Source organism: Tetrao urogallus (genome assembly GCF_951394365.1).
Source record: "Tetrao urogallus genome assembly, chromosome: 10".
NCBI classification, from domain to species: domain Eukaryota; kingdom Metazoa; phylum Chordata; class Aves; order Galliformes; family Phasianidae; genus Tetrao; species Tetrao urogallus.
The window spans coordinates 14,379,449-14,398,024 of record NC_136823.1 but is presented as its reverse complement, the minus strand read 5'-3'; the positions used below and the strand labels follow the sequence as shown (position 1 = coordinate 14,398,024).

The 18,576-nt window shown below is 42.2% G+C and overlaps 1 protein-coding gene across 1 annotated transcript in view; it reads left to right on the top strand.

Moving 5' to 3' along the window:
• Positions 1–18,576, top strand: part of MAGI1 (membrane associated guanylate kinase, WW and PDZ domain containing 1) — a gene marked incomplete at both ends in the record, with an annotated part of 285,270 nt that overhangs the window by 129,319 nt on the left and 137,375 nt on the right. Inside the window, one exon of the mRNA XM_079540300.1 lies at positions 9,964–10,080. Coding sequence (XP_079396426.1) covers positions 9,964–10,080 — 117 coding nt within the window. The remainder of the gene's footprint in view (positions 1–9,963; positions 10,081–18,576) is intronic.

Genomic DNA, 18,576 nt, shown 5'->3' with positions numbered 1-18,576 from the left:
TGTTTCGCAAGCTGATTTGGCTTTTACAGCTCAAACATTATATGCTGCTTTTAGAACATACGGTAACTCCTTTCAGGAGACTTAGAGATATGCATCTAATTTCCAGTAACGGGTCGTTGCCTTTGGTTGAAAGACTGCAAATGCTTTTCATCTTAATTTTCCTGTTCTTGTTGCTCAGTCTAGACTTTCTTCTTCACCCCTGCCATGCTTCTACCTCCCACAAAATGGAAAAGCCTGCTGGCTGCTTTGAGGTGGAGCAAAGGAAGAGGAACAACGCTCCCTTATGCAGGTTGCTTCACGCAGCACGGTTTTATAGAGTGGGTGTCAGTGACAGATGCTGTTACGTGGCTCCTGTGCAGGCTGTGTTTTCCTGGAGCATTAGTGGAGGCTCACATAGCCCAGCCTGTGTTCATTGATGGAAGGCTTGGCAGAGACGTGCCATGAGCCCTCGGCCTGACTCTTTCAGAGCTCATGGAAAGAGGCTGCATCCCATGCTGCTCGTTCTCTTACAATGACTTCATTCTGCATTCACTTCAGATGTGTAGGAGTTTTTTTTTTCCTGTTCTTTCTTACTTATTTCGTTTTTTTCCTTTAAGCCTACGTGGCAACATGAACGATTCTTGCCACTCGCGACCGCTTCGCAGTCCTCATTGCTTTCTCTCACTGAAACATGCAGTGCAGAAGGCCCCAGCACAGCAGTGTCTTTGTGTGTGAGACAGAATGCCTTTCTCAGAGGAATGTCTCTGCTTCCCAAAGTTCACCCCTGGGTATGGCTTTGTGTAAAGCTTTGCAGAGCCGGGGCTTTGTGCCGGGTGCTTGGTTTAAGGTCACTGCCTAGGGGAAGCCTTTCTGGACGTGACCTTAATCCAACAGTTCAGTTATCACCCACTCAGCTCAAGCCTCTCATCCAACACCAGTCCGCCCTCAGAACTGCCTAAAGTTTTTAGTGTAATGCTAATCCAGATTTCATTGTGAGCATGTACAGACAATGTTGCTGCACTATTTCATTGTTCTTTGCATCTCTACCTCTTCCTGGAGCTTTCCTGTGATGACTCTATAGCAAGTGCCTGTTGATCAGTATCATGGTTTATCCGGGGGACTTCTAATTTTAATCAGGGAGTGTCCTGCATCTGTGGTCCCAGCAGGTCCCTTCTCTCACCTTGGCTCATATCTCCCTCCACTGTCATTTTTGGAGCTCTCCTGAGAGCCCAGATTCCCTCCTATCATGTATTTGATGTCGATTCTTCAAAATGGAAAACGGAGGAGAAAGGAGGGGAAAAAAAGAGGGGAAAAAAAAAAAAGAAAAAAATAAAAAAGCTGAGCCAAGAGCAGAGGGCTTGCAGCATTTCCTAAAAACAGCACAAGGGAAGAAAAACAGAATTCCTAAGAGTCAACAGCACAGTAGTAGTTGTTGACCTCCAGCTTTCAGTTAGTTGGGTTAATGAGTAACCATGGTGTAGGGAAGAAGCATTAGGGCTGGCTCTGCATCTGCTAGCTCCCGTGTGGATGCAGCAAAGCCATGTTTTTGGGCTCGGTGCCTGACCTGCTCAAATGAACGTAAAGGTATCTGTGGCCAGCAGTAGTAAATGTTACTGACCTTCCTTTTCCCTCTTCTATCCATCATGTGTTCATGCTGCATGTTTTCATTTACCCATATTTTTGCTTTAAATGTTATCCCAATCTTGGATTTTCTGCGCTTTCAGACTTTTCTGAGTAGGTACAGTTGCCACTTTCTCTGGAATAATGTCACTGTTTGTTTGGTGTCGTGATGCTACAGGCTCCATGAGTGTAAAATATATCAAAATAGAGAGGCAGAAAATGCCCTTGTATTCTTCCTTTTGCCTTTTCTTCGAGGTAGAGCCCTCTGTATGGAAACATGCTGCTGTCTACAGCAAAGCTGGGGCAAAGATCAGGAGAATAATAGAAGCGTCTTTTTGAGGTAGAAAGATGAAATTTCTTTCATCCTTCACACAGTAGTTCTCAGGTGACTGAACCATGCCTATCCAGGATCTCCTTTGAATCGCCAGGAAGAGGGAGCTTGGGTTGGCAAGGCGTTTTATTAGCGCAGTAGATTTTAAATGAGATGATGTAATGGGTTCTGCCTTGGCAATCTAAGGAGAGCTCTTCAGGATGTGTTGTGAAACTCGTACTTTAATCCATTTCTTTGAGAGTGATGGTAGTGCTTGCCCAGAGCTGTGGGACACCCTGCTGTTGAACCTCACTCCTCCAGGCGCTGTGTGGCAGCCCCTGGTCACCTCAGTGGGATGCTGTGTGGCTTCCCTCTGCACCAGATCAGGGCTGTCCTGGGTTCATGACTGAAAATCAAGGTCACTGGAAAGGCCAAAGGGGAATCAGGCTGGGCTTCCTGCAGCTTTTGATGGTTTTCAGCCAAAGGCAACAGCAATGTATTTGTCACAAGGGTGCCAAATTTTCAGGCCTAGTGTCTAAATGATGATATTTTTCTTTTCAGCCTCTGAGCTCTAGCACTGTTACTTTTTTGGCACTACTCAGCTGAAAGGCTATTTGTTTAAATTTCCACTAGAAAAATGAATCACTATTAATGCACAAAAAATAATGTGGAGTGCCCTGCGAATACAGTAGATTAGGTTAGGTGCTCACAGAATAGTTTCACTGGGGATTTATGATCTGTTAAGTGCATTTCTTAGCAGCAAATGCTGAATTACCACTTCAGTGTTGGTGCATTCACCCATGCAGATTGAGAGAGATACCAAAAGGGACCGTGCCAAGAAGGCTCTTGCCTGCTCCGCATTCTGGGCACGGCCAGAAAGTTTTTGAGTGAGTACATCTCCTTCGGATTCACAGCTACACCTAAAATAATATTTTAAGAAGTTCTGTTAGTAATAAAGTAACAAGTGTTATTCATTCTCCAGGTAGGAATTACTAGCTGCGCTGAAGTGCTCTCTGCTGATTCAGCAGCCTGGCTGCTGCTGAAGCCTTAGCCATGCTCCATCAAAGTTGAGTTTTATTGCCATGTAGGTAGTTCATCCTGGAGCTTTTTGCAATTCTTTACAGCATCACCCTCCAGCTTATAATAATCTCCCTCCACTGGAAGGATGCTGCAATGGATGTGACTTTGTTGTTCTGAGCATAAAAATTGGGAAGTATTTTATGTTTTACTTCTGGAAGGTAGGAAAGGGACAAGCAGTCATTTTGCTTTGGTTGTGGCATGAATTTTATTGGAATAATGGAGATTGATTTGAGCAGTTCATCTGAGTCCAGCTGTAGCGGGGCTGGAATGAATGAAAGTAAATGTATGGGAGTGTATGCAGTATTTCCAGCAAAGGTCTGGTTTGTACCAGGAGTCAATAAATACTCTTCAAATTGGTATGGACACAACTGTTGACAGTGACAGATGAGGCTCTTTATGTGGGACATCCAAGCATCAGGGCTTTATGAGACTGGTTTGCACATGGCAGTAAGAGTTCATTAGTGTGTTTTGTTTGTTTTTTAATATAGGAGAAAACAGAACTGGAGTCCAGTTGGGTGTCTGCTGAGCCACTTCAGTTGTTATCTCAGCTCCCATGACAGCATTCTGTTTAGAGCACTGAGCCATAGAAGGCTTTTAAGTTTACTTGTGTTAGGGAAATGTAAACCTACAACACGTCAGTAAAGCAATTGCTGTTACAGGTTGCCTTCATTTTGTAGGTGGCTGGAAGATGGAATATCTAAAGCTTTCAAACTGAATGTTTTTGCATTGTGATCTTATTTGAACTCTGTCTAGCAGTGATGAATGAATCTTTTGTGTTTTAGTACATACCCTTGTGTCTTTGACCTCACAGGGGATGTAACAAAAGTAGGTGCTGGGCTTTATTTACTTATTTACCTCGTAGTTAAAATAGGAAAGCAAACAAAATCACAGTGATTTCTTTCAGCTTTTTTCCCTGCTGCCCCCGTGACAAATGGCTGTTGGGATAGTGTTTAACTGTGACCTTAAAGCCACCGGCGTAATGAAGCTGTGATCTGGCAGATGTGACAGACTCATCTTACATAAATCACTCCCTTTTGTCACTGCTGGCATATGGCCAATGAATCTTCTAATTATTGAATGGCTTTTATAGCCCCATTATTTATAATCACTTTTGGACAGCAGCTGGAAGACAAGGATGGGATGGAATAAAATGATATAGCAGAAAATATTATCGTTTGTGTAACAACCACTGGGATTAGGAAGATTTGATGATGGTGTGGCTAACAGCAGTCTTGTTAAATGATAAAAAAAAATCCACCCAGATTTCATTCTGTCTCCTCAGATGGGCTTCTGCCCATTGCCCTCACTGTGAAAATTATATTAAGTGGCCCAAAAATGAAATACAAATCGCTCCAGATATCAACAGAAAGTATGTGTGAATATATGGGCTGCCTTTACACAAGACTTGCAGAAAGTCCATTGTGAACTTTAGTAATGTGCATGGTGATGAATGCGGAGTTGATGCCAGCACTGTGGTTGTGTAAAAGGTTGTATGGAAGAGTGTGAAATGCTTCCCAGGAGCCCTGTTTGCCTCCCATTTTCAGTAAGAATTTCACAACAGATTGGGAAATTGTCTTTAGTTACTTAATTAATATTTCGACATTTCTCAAGGGGGGAGGGGGGGGGGGGGGGGGGAAGACAACCCTTACCTAAGCCCCCCAAAACAAGAAGTAGCTAACCAGGTTGATGGTTTTTTGGTGGCTATTTGGTGGTTGGGGTTTGGTTTTGTTTCCAATAGGATGATGGGTTTAAAGTGAACTTGGGTTAATGGACTCTCCAATTAAGAGAAGCTGCTTTGGCTGCAGTTACGGCTGAGTGTGCAGTCCCATCTGCAGGTTGTGCAGCAGCCTTGGGCACAGGGGTGCTCTCAAAGCCTCCCAGCCTTGAAGGCAGTCCAGTGAGACTGCAGGTCTGCTCACTGCTTTGCAAAATGGGAGCTCATGCCTCTAAGAAAGTTCTTTTAAAATTATTATTTTTTTTTCCCCATTTCTGCGTTTGTTTGGCCAAGTTTTGCTCCTGTTGTACAAAAATAACTTGTTTGCTAAATATCTTCAGACAGGACTCGTCAGCTGAAAGACAGTGTGTTATATTCAGGGGTTTATTCTGCAAATCCAACGTGCAATCTTTGTGTCTTTTAAAAAATTGAATCCTTCCCTCAATGTGGACATCAGATGACAAGAGAGAGTCTTAATCCAGACGACTCTATTGCACTCTTATCCCTTTAGCAAGGCCTTTAACCTTTAATTGCTTCATGGTCCTGTTGTTTAGAAATGGTCTTTGTCCACAGAGGATCACGCTGCTAAAGGTGCCTCAAAATGAAGATATCCTCTACAAGAAAAGGGGAATTCAGGAATGAAAAATGGATTTTTCTAGTTCAGGTCTCTCAGTCCCTGTGAATATGGCAATTGCTAACCTTCCCAAAGAAGGGCAAAGATAGAAGATTTACATCAGTAATATTTTTTATAGGAGTGTAATATATAGGTCAGATCACCATGTCCTGGGCCTGACCCTGATCCCTTTGTACAAGCATCTATACGCTGTCAGACTGGAGCTATTTATTGGGATTATCTATGGCTGTCCCAAAGCACAAATGGGATAAAAACAGCTGCAGCAATTAATATAAACTGTAAAATGTTGGCTTCCAAGTGCCTGAAAATGGACTCGAGGTATGTCTTCAGAATACACATATTGCAGAGCTCTGGCATAGGCTGCCTACCAGCTGGCAGGAAGGTGCTGTCAGCCCTTTGATGTTCTCGCTCAGCTTTCAGTGGGGGGAAATCTCAGATTCTGCTTGGTCATTTATGCAGCCTGCTTTCCTTATTGAAGCCCGAGTGTCGCAACAGCCAGCAGCTTTCAGAAGGCAGGTCTGCACTGCTGCTCACTGGTGGTGGGGCTCTGGGAGAGATGGATGTTCTCAGCAACAGTAACAGCGTTAGATCTGCTCCTGTAGAGCTTTCTCCCCCGCAGAAATGAGGAGCTGTAGCAACAAGCAGCAGAGAATCATTCAAAGCAGAGTTTCTCTAGTGGCTTTATATTGTGTTGCTGTTGGAGAGTGAATGTGTGACAGAGGATTGAGGGCATGAAAGAAGTCTCAGTCGTCTTCATTAATTGCAAAAGAATTTAGGTTACATATGTACCTCCACAAAATTGACAAGCACTTCTTGCTGTTTTTCAGAAAACTCTGTTATCAGCAGGACTCATTTTTTAACAGGAGAGATGATTTGTTTCTCTCTTGGTGTTTTTGTTACTAAGGTATTATTACAGTATAATGGTTTGAGAGAATGATTGACCTGCTCTGAGATGCAGTACAATAATTAAGAGTAATTGAGAAAAACAGACATACAATAAGTCACCCTTTGTAAAAGGTAAAGAGTTTTGGTAATAGGATGGAAACTTCTCAGATCTGGAGCAGCATTGGAAGGTTGGCTCTCATGTGAAGAAAGGCACTGTTTCATTGTTCCAGGGCTGAAAAATGGAAAGCAACTGTTTCAACAACAACAATTCTGTAACGTGTTTTAATTCTTAATTTTTCAAGTATTAACTTCAATGATTTTAGTAGGAAAAAAAATTATTTACGTAGTGGGTTGTTTGTTTGTTTGTTTTTTAATGTGTGATCTGCACTGAACATCTCGGCCCAGTTTCGATTATGGAAAGGACGTAGTAATTTTTCTTTGGGTAAATCAATGCATTTCCCACCTAGCCTGGCCAGCAGGAAAGAAGGTCTGGGCACTCACCAATCTGCTCTGGACTGCAGCTGCAGTTGGCCTGCTCCTACCACTGTATGGCCTCTGTACATGTGCTTAGAGAGAAGAAAAGGAAGGTTCTCCCAAAGAACAAATGTGAGATCCAATCTCCTTGAAAACAGAGGAGTGTTTTGCAGTGTTACACAGCTCATCTCTAAGGAAACTGAATCCAGGTGTATTCTTAGCACAACTGATGCCTCAAATTAGATTTTACAAAGGGGAGGACTTGTGCATAAAATCAGATGGTGCTGCATTCCTTTTTAACCCAGCCTTGGGCTGATGTATGGGCAGAAGCCATCAGTGGTGAGACTCTTGCAGAGGGAGCAGTGAATGAGGCAGGGATGCCCATGGAGGTCAGAATGAGTTTTAGTGCTGCAGTTTGCACGTGGGAGGTTCTGAGGTGCCACTGATGTGTCTTTCTGATTCTTAGGAATTGTGGGGCTCAGAAAGAGTGTATGAGCCTTTGTAAACTTGCGTCTAGCTCTAGAATCTGCTTGGGAATGTTGGTATTGAGCATGTGGACTGAAACATTTGAAGTGATAAAGAATCCAGCATGTTCTGTGGTGGATTCCTGTGGGAGCTTTTTGTAAGGGGTTTGTTTCTGTGTTAGCTCATTTTCACTTCCCATACTCTGCAGTGGGCTGTAAGGGATGAGCCTGCTTTTGTCCACAGCCCTGGGCTCAGCTGCAAGAAGCCTTTTTTCCATCTGGAATTTTCTGGAATTTAGCAACAAAAATGTGGTGCAGTGAGGGTATTTTTTCTTCTTCTTCTTCTTCCTTTTTTTTTTTTTTTTTTTTTCCTCCTTCCCATTTCAAATACATGTAATAGGAATGAGCTCCCTGAAGGAAGAAGTATGCAAGTATTGCTCTAGTCCCTGCATTTGCAACTGCCATCTTGGTCAGCACATCAGTGACTCAGCTTGAAATACCAGCTACTGTGAAATAGAGAGCCAAACCTTTAAGTGGAGGCTGTAATAGACCGAGATACTCAATGAATGGAGTCAGAGGGAAGATAACTGCAGATATCATTAGTAAATTGCATGCTTCCTGTGGTCGAGAAGACCCAATCTCAGTCGAGCCTTTTCATGATTGTGACATTAATTGTTAAATCATGAATTGCACAGTATTTCAGGAGGAAGTCTGTAGGATACATACTTTTTTTCTTCACTGGAATAAGTGGTTGCATTATGTCCAAACTGCTCATCATGCTTAGTTTTTTTGGCTATAAGTAACCACCTTGTGTCACTATCATATGCAAAGAAAAATGTGAACTGCTCCACTGAAAGAAGTGTTTGATTATTTTTGAGGATGCTCTTTGTCATGCCCGGTCTCCCTCTCTGGAGTCAAAAGACTCAGCATCCACCAAACACCTGAGCTTGGGAGGGCTGATCTGAAATGGGAATGCCGCAGCCCACAGGCCATTCAAGCACCTCCTAGGTTGTTATGTGCAATGGTGGAACAGCCAAAGATAGTTTCTTAGAAACCAGCCTGATCATCTGCTCCTGGAGTGAGAGGTGTTGCTTGGGGTCAGTCAGGACAACGTGATGAGAATGGTTCGTCTGCCTTTCTTCAGTTTTATTGTTTCAGCCATTCTTGCAGTGAGCATCTTGGTCTCTGAACACTTCTTGTAAGGAAAGAGGGCCACTGCTTAACCCTTCCTTCGTCTCTCCTTCCTTCAATAATAAACGTAATCTTAAAAATAACAGCAGCAAATGAGCATACAGATCACCTATTTTATTTTATGGAATTTAACTTCCTTTTCAGATTAAGATCATTTTTATTATTGTTTGTTTTGAAACCAACATTACTGCAGACCTTCCTTAGGCAGATCACTGTTCCTGCCCTTGTTTGCTAAATGCTCTGCACTGTTTCTCATTTGCTTTGGACCGCTGCTGCCTCACAGAGCTGCTGTCCAACGGCCCTATGTTGCGGCATTATTACTCTTGCTTTGTTTTGCAGTGGTTCATAGAGGCTCCAGCCAGGAACCTCTAACTGCAACGCTTCATTCGGTGTCACAAGTATTGGGCTGGCCTCTGCATTACATGTTCACCGTCTAAAAACGTCATGATTATGATTATGAAAGACCATAGAAACAGCTGTAGGAGTTCAGCTCAAGGTCCATGCAGCTCACTGCTTGAGATCTGCCTGTAGCCATAAATAAGGTGCCTAGCAAAGGAAAGAAGTATGCTTCTTCTCCCAGTACAGTCCTAGCCGCCAGCGATTCGTTTTCAGCTCAAGGGATGTCCCACCATTTTTGGCAAACCAGCTCTCCTCCCACTGCCTCAGCCTGTGTGAGTTATTTTCCACTCCCCTTTTTAAGAGCAGAAGGGGTTTCATTCCCCATTCTCTATAGGTTCGCGTGGGGTTTTTGCTTTTCAGTCAAATTGAGATCAGCATTATTTGAGAATATTTAATTTCTGGGAAAATACTTCATGAAGTTACTCAGTTCTTACATTCCACTTCAGGAAAGTATTCAGTGTTCCGTGTTCATTTACAACTAAATCTCTCTTTTTTTGGTGGTGGTTGTTTTTAGCACATCTGTCTTTATTCTCACATACTTATGGAAGTGTTCAGAGCTGAATTAAAGTCTAGCATTAAATCTGGAGGTTGGCAGCCCTGCCTGCGGTAGGGGGTTGGAGCTTGATGATCCTTGGGGTCCCTTCCAACCCAAGCCATTCTATGGTTCTATAATGATTCTATGAATGGGGAAATAAACTTAAGTGAGAAGTGTTGAATATTATCCTGTTGGTTTTCTAAGGACTTTGGTTACTCTGAGCTCTCTCATTCTTTCCCAACTGTATGTTAGGGTAGACACCAGTGCAAAGTATCATTCTTAGATTTTGTGCCATGTTCAGCTATATTAGTGCCTTTGCTTTTTATCTCTTTGCCCAGCTCGCTCTCCAATGAGCTGCAAAAACAATACCTTTATTATTTTTCATCAATTTCACATCATCTGTCTTTCTCTATTTGCTCAGACAAATAAGTGATAAAAGGGAATGATGATCTGCTTAACACCACAAGAAGAAAGATGCATTATGAGACGAGAGAGACCTCTTGTTTACAGCGGGTTATTTTTGGTAATTAGCCATTTGTAGAGGAAGATGAGCCTCCACTCGTGAAGTCAGCATGCCATTATTTAGGGGACTCTGAATGGAGGCCTAACATTTGCCTGAATTGGAAATGTTAATTGTGTGCATTTAGAAGTAAATAAATGGCTGTGTTTTCCTTGCAGGAAGCAGACTGAACAAAGACCTGAGACATTATCTCAACCAGAGGTTTCAGAAAGGATCGCCGGATCACGATCTACAACAGACTATTAGAGATAACCTTTATCGCCATGCTGTGCCTTGTAAGTAACAAACCACTGGCCTGCTGGATTACTTGTCGTATCGTTTTTGCTTTTATTGATTTACTGGGGGCAGCCTTCGTGTGTGCAGCTCAGGTTTCGGACTGGGCAGAATTCCACATGTGACAGCAAATAGGGTTCAGGGAGTGCTTACAAGGAAACCAGCTGATGGCCTTAGGAAGAGCTCATTAATGTTGTTATGGTGCGTGCTTCTGCATTGATTTGAAATCTATGAATAAAATATGCCTTCTATATTTTGTTAGCAAAGCTTTGTTTCTGATGCTTCTTTTATGTGAGAAATTGATCAGCGTTTTGTGGCTGGGTGACATGGAAACAGGAAACTGCCATTGTTGGAAGGTCATCCTCAGCTCCAAAAGGAGATAAGCAGCAAAAGTTAGTGAAGCTAACAAAGGAATGCTCTTCTTCACCCTAAAACCAAACAAGGATAGAGCTGAAAAGTTTGGAGGGGGTGGTAATCTTCAGAACTTCAGACTCTACCCAAAATCAGATTGTACTTTGCTTTTTGGGAAAGTATACAAAAAAGTAGAAAAAGATTGTTTCTCGTGTCCTCTCCTGGAAGTTGGAAAATGGTGCAATGAAATGATCTGGTTTTCTGCTTGTTGTTTCTCTGGGCCTTGATGAGCTCTGAGGAAAATGCTCTGAATTTCAGGTTGGGCTTGGATAAGGACTCGTAAACTCGTAGTTACAGCATGCTGAAAGGAGCAGCAAAACGTTTTTAAACTCTCTTTGTCGACATGAATCAGAGGTTGTTTATCCTGGTAGACTTGTATAAACACTGAATAATGATGTTGCCACTCAAGAATCAGTATTTGCCAACAAATACCACATAATGGTAGGTAGAGTAATAGCTGTTTTCAATCTAAGTGTTGCATGCGGGGGAACTGTGTAGGGCCACAGTTAAAGCTGTGTGATAACACTGATAAATGCTGATTCTTCAAATGGCAGACGTTGTATGTCGCTGTTGAGTTTGTTTTCATTTTATCAGTTGAAAGCATGAACCAAATTACCTTTAAAGTGCTGTGTGTGGACGTGAAGAATAAATATGGATTGCTGTTTTCTATTGAATACTTCCATTTTCTGTTATTGTGAAATATGATTAGTTTGGAATTGTCTAACTTGCTTGGCTGCAGGATTTTAAGGTGTAATGCGGAAAGTGCCTTCTAAGGAAACACATGTGGTGTTTTAGGCTTGGTAAATGCAATGTCTTGATGCTAATGTCCTTCTGCCTATGTGTTACATTCCAATTTCTGAAGCAGCAAATAAAGCAAATGAGTGAAGTTCATTGGAAGCATTTTGTGTGTTGCCAAGGTTACGTTTTGAGATGCTTTCCACTGATTCTTTTCTCTAATGTATTTAACTTGATGGTGAGCTAATCTACTTGGACTTGCTAAAGACTTCTGATTTAAAATTAAGACCAGCAAAAGCAATTTCTGCCTCTTGGATGTAGCAGGAAGAGGTACGTATTGCTGACAAACTGCTAAGAACATCAGTACTCCTGTTATTTCATGCATGGAAAATCTGAGTAATGGAGTCAGTTACTGTATGTCTCCATACTTGCTGAGTTATAAAGCAGGTAACATTTAATTTTCTCTTCGTGTACTGTTGGGATGGTATTAGTGGTAGCTTTAAAGAATGATGCTAATATTGGTGTGTGAATTTGAGCCAGGCTACTGGATGCATGGTAGGTTGGAATGCTTTACAGGTCTGGAGATTAATCTAGTGGTGCACTCATTTTTATTCCTTGGCACACGTGACCAGTAAATCCAGGGCCCTGGACCAATCTCTAGTGCTAATGGATTATGGAGTCTTGTATTTTGAAAATGGAATACGCTGCTGATTATGTGGTAAACACGAACAAGAACACAAGGTCACTTGGACAGAGAGTGCTGGGCCTGCCAGCTGCTTTGTGTTGCACTAATAGAAGGGCTAAATGAAGTGATAATTACTAAATTCAAAACGGAGGTAGGTGATGTTAACCAGTTCTTCCTTAAAAATGTGTAGTGAGGATCCCATGTGGTTACTGCTGCTTAAGCGTCACTTAGATTTTTTACTGTAGGAGAGCTGGATAAGAATGGTCTGTAAGACAAGAGTATTGGGATGATGTCTGATCCCAAAGGGAAGTGCATAAATGGATGGAACAGGTATGGTCTTCTGAGAGAGCAGGTGACTTTACTGCTAAACACGGGAACTGTCTGCAAAGAGATGAAACCTAGAAATGCACCTGAAAGGCATAATTGAAAGAAGGAGATGAATCAATTATTTTCACAAACCAAAGTCTTTAAGTATTGATTCAGATGGGAAGCAGCCAACAGTGCTGCCTCAGTGCTGGCCAGCCTTTGTGCCTCCCTCTGCCCCCAGCATGCCTCCTCCTGCCCTTCATGCCCTGAGCTCCCTCCTTCCCATTGAGCTGATTTTTCCTGCTGAGATCCATAGTAAACAACAGCTGTGCCAGGCTTCCAGGTGGCCTCCAAGTTTGGTGGTTGTGCCATCCCCAGTGCTCTGCTGTTGTTGTCACACCACACCCACGGGTTTATTTGCAGACACAAAGCACTCTCTGGATTTTACTGTTTCAACATCGTAATCTAGGACTCAGCCAGAGCAAAGAGAGGCGGGATGCCTTGTTTATGTATTTGGATGGTGCATATGTACTAATGAAGCCATGCATTTGCAATGTGCAAATCTTTGAAAAAGTGCTGTTCAGCCACTGAACTAGCTTTTATTTTAGCTAAGCCAACTGTGTGTTGTTTCCTCCACTTTCTTCCTGTTGACTTCACATGCTGGGTCTCAGACTTTGATTTATTTCTTTTTACAGTATTTCTGTCTTGTGCATAAGAGAAATCAGCACCTTAAACTCCAGCAGAGTTGCTGTATGTGTTTAAATAGATAAGTATTCTCATTCCAGCACATAGGATCCTCTGTCAAAACAAGAAAAAAAAGCAGAACTTCAGTGCATTATCCAGATTAGCAAGATGTTGAGCCAGGCTCTAGCTATCCCCTTTGCCTTATTTTGTTTTGAAGTAGCACATTTTTCCAATTGTCTGATGTGTGTAATAAAGACCACCAGAAAGAATGCTCTATTAGTGGGCTAGTTAATGGCTCCATTGAGCTTGGAGCAGGCTGTGACTTAGCAACAGTCTCATCATTACTGTCCATGACTACACTAGAAGTGCTCTGGCTCATGCAGAGAGTTTGCCTACAGCTTTTTTTTTCTAGCATGGGTTTCACTTAGGTGGGGAAAACTGAGCTGGAAGGAGCCCTGAGAACAGAAGGGCAGATCTGTGGCTGTGTGGGGCACCTCAAGAGAAGTTGATGTGGTTTGTATTGCACCTGATCTGGGATCAGGCTGTGAGTCCGTGGTGTGAATGGAGTGTTAGGACATCAGGTTTCAAGGAGTGTTTCTAGGAGCAGAACTCCTCAAATAGGATTGCTGTATATGAAAGTCGGCTACATGGAAAGTATGAACAGTTGGAAGTACGTGTGTGGGAATGTATCCATGCTACTGCATCCTAAATAGGTGTTTCCAAATAGCCTTACCTTGAGATAGCTGTGCAATAGTGTTAACTGAGAAAGAGATGTGATAGCAGCTTCCTGTGGTGCGATGGTGCAGCAGTGTGCCTGAACCACTGCTTGTGGGAGGCTGAACAGACAGGATTATCTGCCTCGTTTTGAAACGATGGTAGAGGGCATCTGTTTAAAATAAACAAGCAGCACTGGCCATTTGGCCTAGTTGCTTCTTCTCAACAGCCTGACAGCAGTTTTATTTTTACAGCGTGTGAAGAAGAATTCAGAGATTATTTCCATAGAAGCTTATCTCTGTGCGTGCTCGGGGTGGGTTGCTGGTCTTGTTCTGCCTGAGCACGTTTGCTTGAGTGCTGTAATGTCCAAGGACAGCTCTGGTGGGGCTTTACCATATCTTTACTTGCCAAAGAGTGCACGTGATGCAGGCATGGATAAACTAACACACCAGTAGTCTCCTTCCTATCCATGTCTATTCTATTTTTGTCTTATTTCAGTTCTGTGCAATTCCTTCCTTCGTCTGGCTGTAGACTTAAAAACTCAGATAGAAGGGAGTCCTTTGTGACAGCTGGAACAGGGACAACGCAACGCCCAGCCCAGACTTAAGCCTTAGATGTTGTCAGCCTAGACACCCTGTAACAATCTTTTGATGATTTTTTTTTTCCTTCCCAAAGTTGACTTTTAAAACCTTGAGGGGTCTTCATTCAGCAGTTGATTCACTTTCCCAAAACAAGTATGTGCCCCGGGATAATTGGCAGGAGAGTTTAACGTTAGAGAGATGCCACTTTCATTTCTGCTGGTTGTTCTCTGCCATCCCACAGTTTGATCTGTTCCCGTGTCATCAATTACAGAGCAGTAGCTCCAGCATTGAGGTTGGTCTGTGGAGCGGAATGGGAAGGAATGGATAAAAATCAATAGTGTAAGTGTTGAGCGCTCTGTAAGGAGGCTCAGGAAGGCAGTGACTCCCCGGCACCCATTTGGCTTGAGTGCTCTCATGCTTGGATTTCCTGCTGAAGTGTACCAAGCAACTGCTGCAAAGGGAACGTGTTCTTCCAAGGGAACTTTGCAGTATTTTTTGGAAAGAGTTCAGCAGCAGGTGAGGAAAAGCATGTGGGATTGTATTAGCTGGATAGGTGTCTTCGTGGATCATTGTACTACCAGTGTAAACTGCTCCAGAACTCAGGTGTGCTGCTATGTGCATAGCCATCTTCAGCTGCAACTCACGGAGGGGCAGAGACCCTGTGTGGGTAGGGATCATCTCCCAGGAGAGCTTCTAAAGCTGTTTGTCATCGATTCATTCATAACGAATTGATAGGATGACATGGAAACCAGCTTATAGGTGATTCTTTTCTTTAGAATGTTGAGTATAACAGGTTGTCTGTATGCTGCAAAAAAAAAAAAAAAAAGGTTGAAATGAAGCAGAAAGGCCTTTATATTAGAGCTGCACGTGCTCTTACATGTGGGGATATTTGAGCCACAATTTGAAATTATTTTTAGTTACTAATTTTTATTAAGAGTAAACAGAATCACTGACAGTGCAAATTATTTTTCTCCACAGGCAATAAATCATCAGTTTATGTAAACAAATGTTCTTTGAATTCTCAAAAGCTTTCCGGAGCTGTAGCCATATTTATTATCCAAGTTCCTTTTGTTGCTGTTCCTTTCCTAGAAGTGTAATTTTGCTTTTGTAATGAGAAAAAGTTGCAGAGTCCATGAAATATTCATCTGAAAGCGCACACTGATAAGGTGATGAACAGTGGGCTGATCTTTTTCCAACACAAGAACAGTAATGAATTGTTTCACAAGACCTGTTGAACAGAGAGTTTGAAATATTGTTTAAAATAGTGCCTTTATCACAATGCTGCAATGCACAGCTACCAGCAGTACGTAAGGATCGTTTCTCAGGAACATTTTCTTCTGTTATCTAACTCCAAAGAATATGGGGTGTATTTTTCATGCCAATTAATGTACTCAAATTTACTTTTTCTCACTGTATTTCCAGCAGGGATTGTATCTTGAGTGCAACAAGTGGGCTTAGGAAATTCCTGTTGCTGTGTTCCAGAGAGTGCAGAACTGCAGCGGAGTCAGTTTTCAGGGATATAACTATCTCACAAATTAATGAACTGGGTTCTTCTTCAGGTTTGAGAGAGAAAAATGCCCCATTTTGAGCGATAGGATTGATAACTCTTTAGTTCCTTTCCATACACTGTCATTTCTGCTTGATGTAGGAGACTTCAGACCTTTTTTTTTTTTTTTTCCATCTGGTCAGTCTTTTTAGATCAATAGTGCAATTTGTGCCAGTGGAACTATTGGTTTGGTTTTTTTTTACTTTTGGAAATAAAAGCACTTATGATAGCAAATATTGCTCCATCTGCTTACCCATTTGTGAGAAAGAGCTTTTTTGTATTTTGCTGTACATCCAGTTGGAATTGCATGAGTCTCCAGAGAACAGTACAAAGCAAAGATCTCAGCCCTATGAGCTCTCTCTTGCCAAAGGAGATTTGGGTAGGAAGTGTGGGAAGGTATTACATGCCTAGTTTTCTATATTTGTCCCCAGGGTACTTTGTTTTACATTTTTTCACTTACAGTTGCTTTGTACTGCAGCAGAGCACCTGCAAGTGGCTGTTTAGGTAGTGCAAACCAAGTACATGCATGTGCTTTGACATGCAAAGGTTTCTGTAAGGCTGTGAGTCTCTTGGAAGGCCAAGAGATGAGATATTGGGTGATTGAAGGGGTGGAGTTGAATTACCCTCAGATCAGTTGCATCAAAACTCGCTTTGTCCTGCAGTGCTTTTATTCACCATCGCAATTAAAACTACAAAAGAGCCAAACCACGATGTCTCCAAAAGTCACAGTATGAAAATCAGCAGAGGAGTATGTGGCCAAAGTGTTGAGTGTCCCCTTTATACAATGACAAAGTGTCCTACTTAAATCTCCAGTGATGGCTGCACTGTCCAGCTTTTGATTTCATCAACCAAGCAGTTTGATTTCTTTTCAATCGCTGCCTTGTCTCTGTTCATGGTTTGTAGTGTATTGATTATCCTACAAGCCAGCAGAATGAGCAGTTTAACATTAGGGAAAATCAAATGCGTAGCCATGCTTTAACCTGTTCTTCCTCTGACGGTGTGTTTGGGATGAGTGCTTGGAGTTAATCCTGAAATACCCTCCAGAAAGCACCCATCCTCTGTAGGTGTGTTTGAGCTCAGATGTGTTGCGCTGTGTGTTCTTTGCTTCTTTAGTCAAAGATGTCAGTACTCAGGGCAACAGCAGGTGCAAACTCCTGAATTGTTTAGATGGGGAAGCAGTTTTGCTGTATTCCATCTTCAAACAATTATGAGTTTAACTTTTCCATGCTTTTTCGCTTTAAGTGTGCTGTATTTGTGCCCTAATCCTTTCTGCCTTCATTTCAGCAGGGAGCAGATTAGCCATGCAATCATTTAGAAAAGGGTTCTGATTCTGCGGGCTGGTTTTCTCTGGGGAGAGTCATACCCAGTACCTGTACTAGGAATAGCACTGTAAATTAATCTTCATTGATCTACTTTAATTTTTTCCTTCCTATTGAGCAGGAAGGTAGGGAAAAAAAAAAAAAATAGAGCAAATATTTCCAGTTCCACCCCTACTGAAGGAGAAATAAATCTTTCCTGTTAGTCATAACGGCCTAGATGTATCCTTCTTTTATAATGTCCTTTTGAATAATTAGAGCTGTGAGTTATGAAGACAAGATTTCTGGGTCGTTGCCAGCACAGATTTGTTTAAGGGGGATGCTAGTTCCCTGAATCCCTCTTAAAGGGCTGTGTAATGTCCCAGACTGCTCTTAATTTAATTTTAAGAGGGAATACATCTGTTTCACTGAGAACTGTGAAAATTATTACTTAAATGAAAATGTTTAATAAATGGCTTTTGAAAGGCTAATGTATCTTCAGAATGAGAGATGTAGCAATGTGTAACCAGGTAGGCGCTGGTCTGGAAGCTCTACAATATCAGATCCCTAGAAGCATCATTAGCCATGGCTTTATTTCATTCTTCATCGCTCATTCCTTACCTGCAGTTCTTCAAGCTTCAGGTCCAACACTTCATTTACAAAAAACAATACCTACCGTAAAGAAATGTTGAGGTTTGGAAGAAGAGGCAGTATCTCCTGTTGGATAAATGGGGGATTTTATCTCATACCATTACAGCAACTCTAACACGGCCAATACTCCGTTACTGTTCCTTTACAGCTACTTAAGGGGAGATTGTCATTTGCTGAAATATGCAGGCCATCTTTGCTGTGTTTGGAATTTGAACTTGTATACATCAGAATAGAGGGGCTGGGGCAGGTGGCAGAGGAAAGAGGAACTCCAAATTAAGAAGCTGCTTCCTTCAGCAAACTTCCTTTGAATGCGTGAGCAGATGGATAATTATAAATGCAGCATTACCATTTCTTACTGTTTGTAGGTCTCGAATTAGTCAGTAGAAGCTTGAAACTGGATATTGTCCTTATTTTCATTTACTTACTTCTTTGTCTCTGAGCCCTTCCTACCATTCTTTCATGTTTTTCCGGGCTATGCAGTGTCCTTTTTTTGTCTGTGTGTCTGTTTGTGTGCTGGGAGGGTGAGCTGGCACTATGTGAGATCTGAAAATTGAGCTTAAACGGTGAGGATATTATTAGCTCTCCTCATTCCAAGTGTTTAAAGGGTTTGAGAAATGTAGATGTGCGAGAGGGCTGAGGAAAACCCAGCAGGACTCAGAATGGCAATGGAAGGCTGTGCTCAACATCTGGGCAGAGCTGAATCCAGGTCTTTCAGGAATATAGAACCCTATCACGCTCATCAATCTTCCCCATTTTAGCGTTCTTGTGATTAAAATATATATTGCTATCTCAGATTGCTACTGCAATCCTCTGCTGAACGCAGTGCATCTTCTACAAGGAGCAGCTGCCGGGGCGCGATAGTGCTGCGGCCGTGTAACTAACCTCTCTGA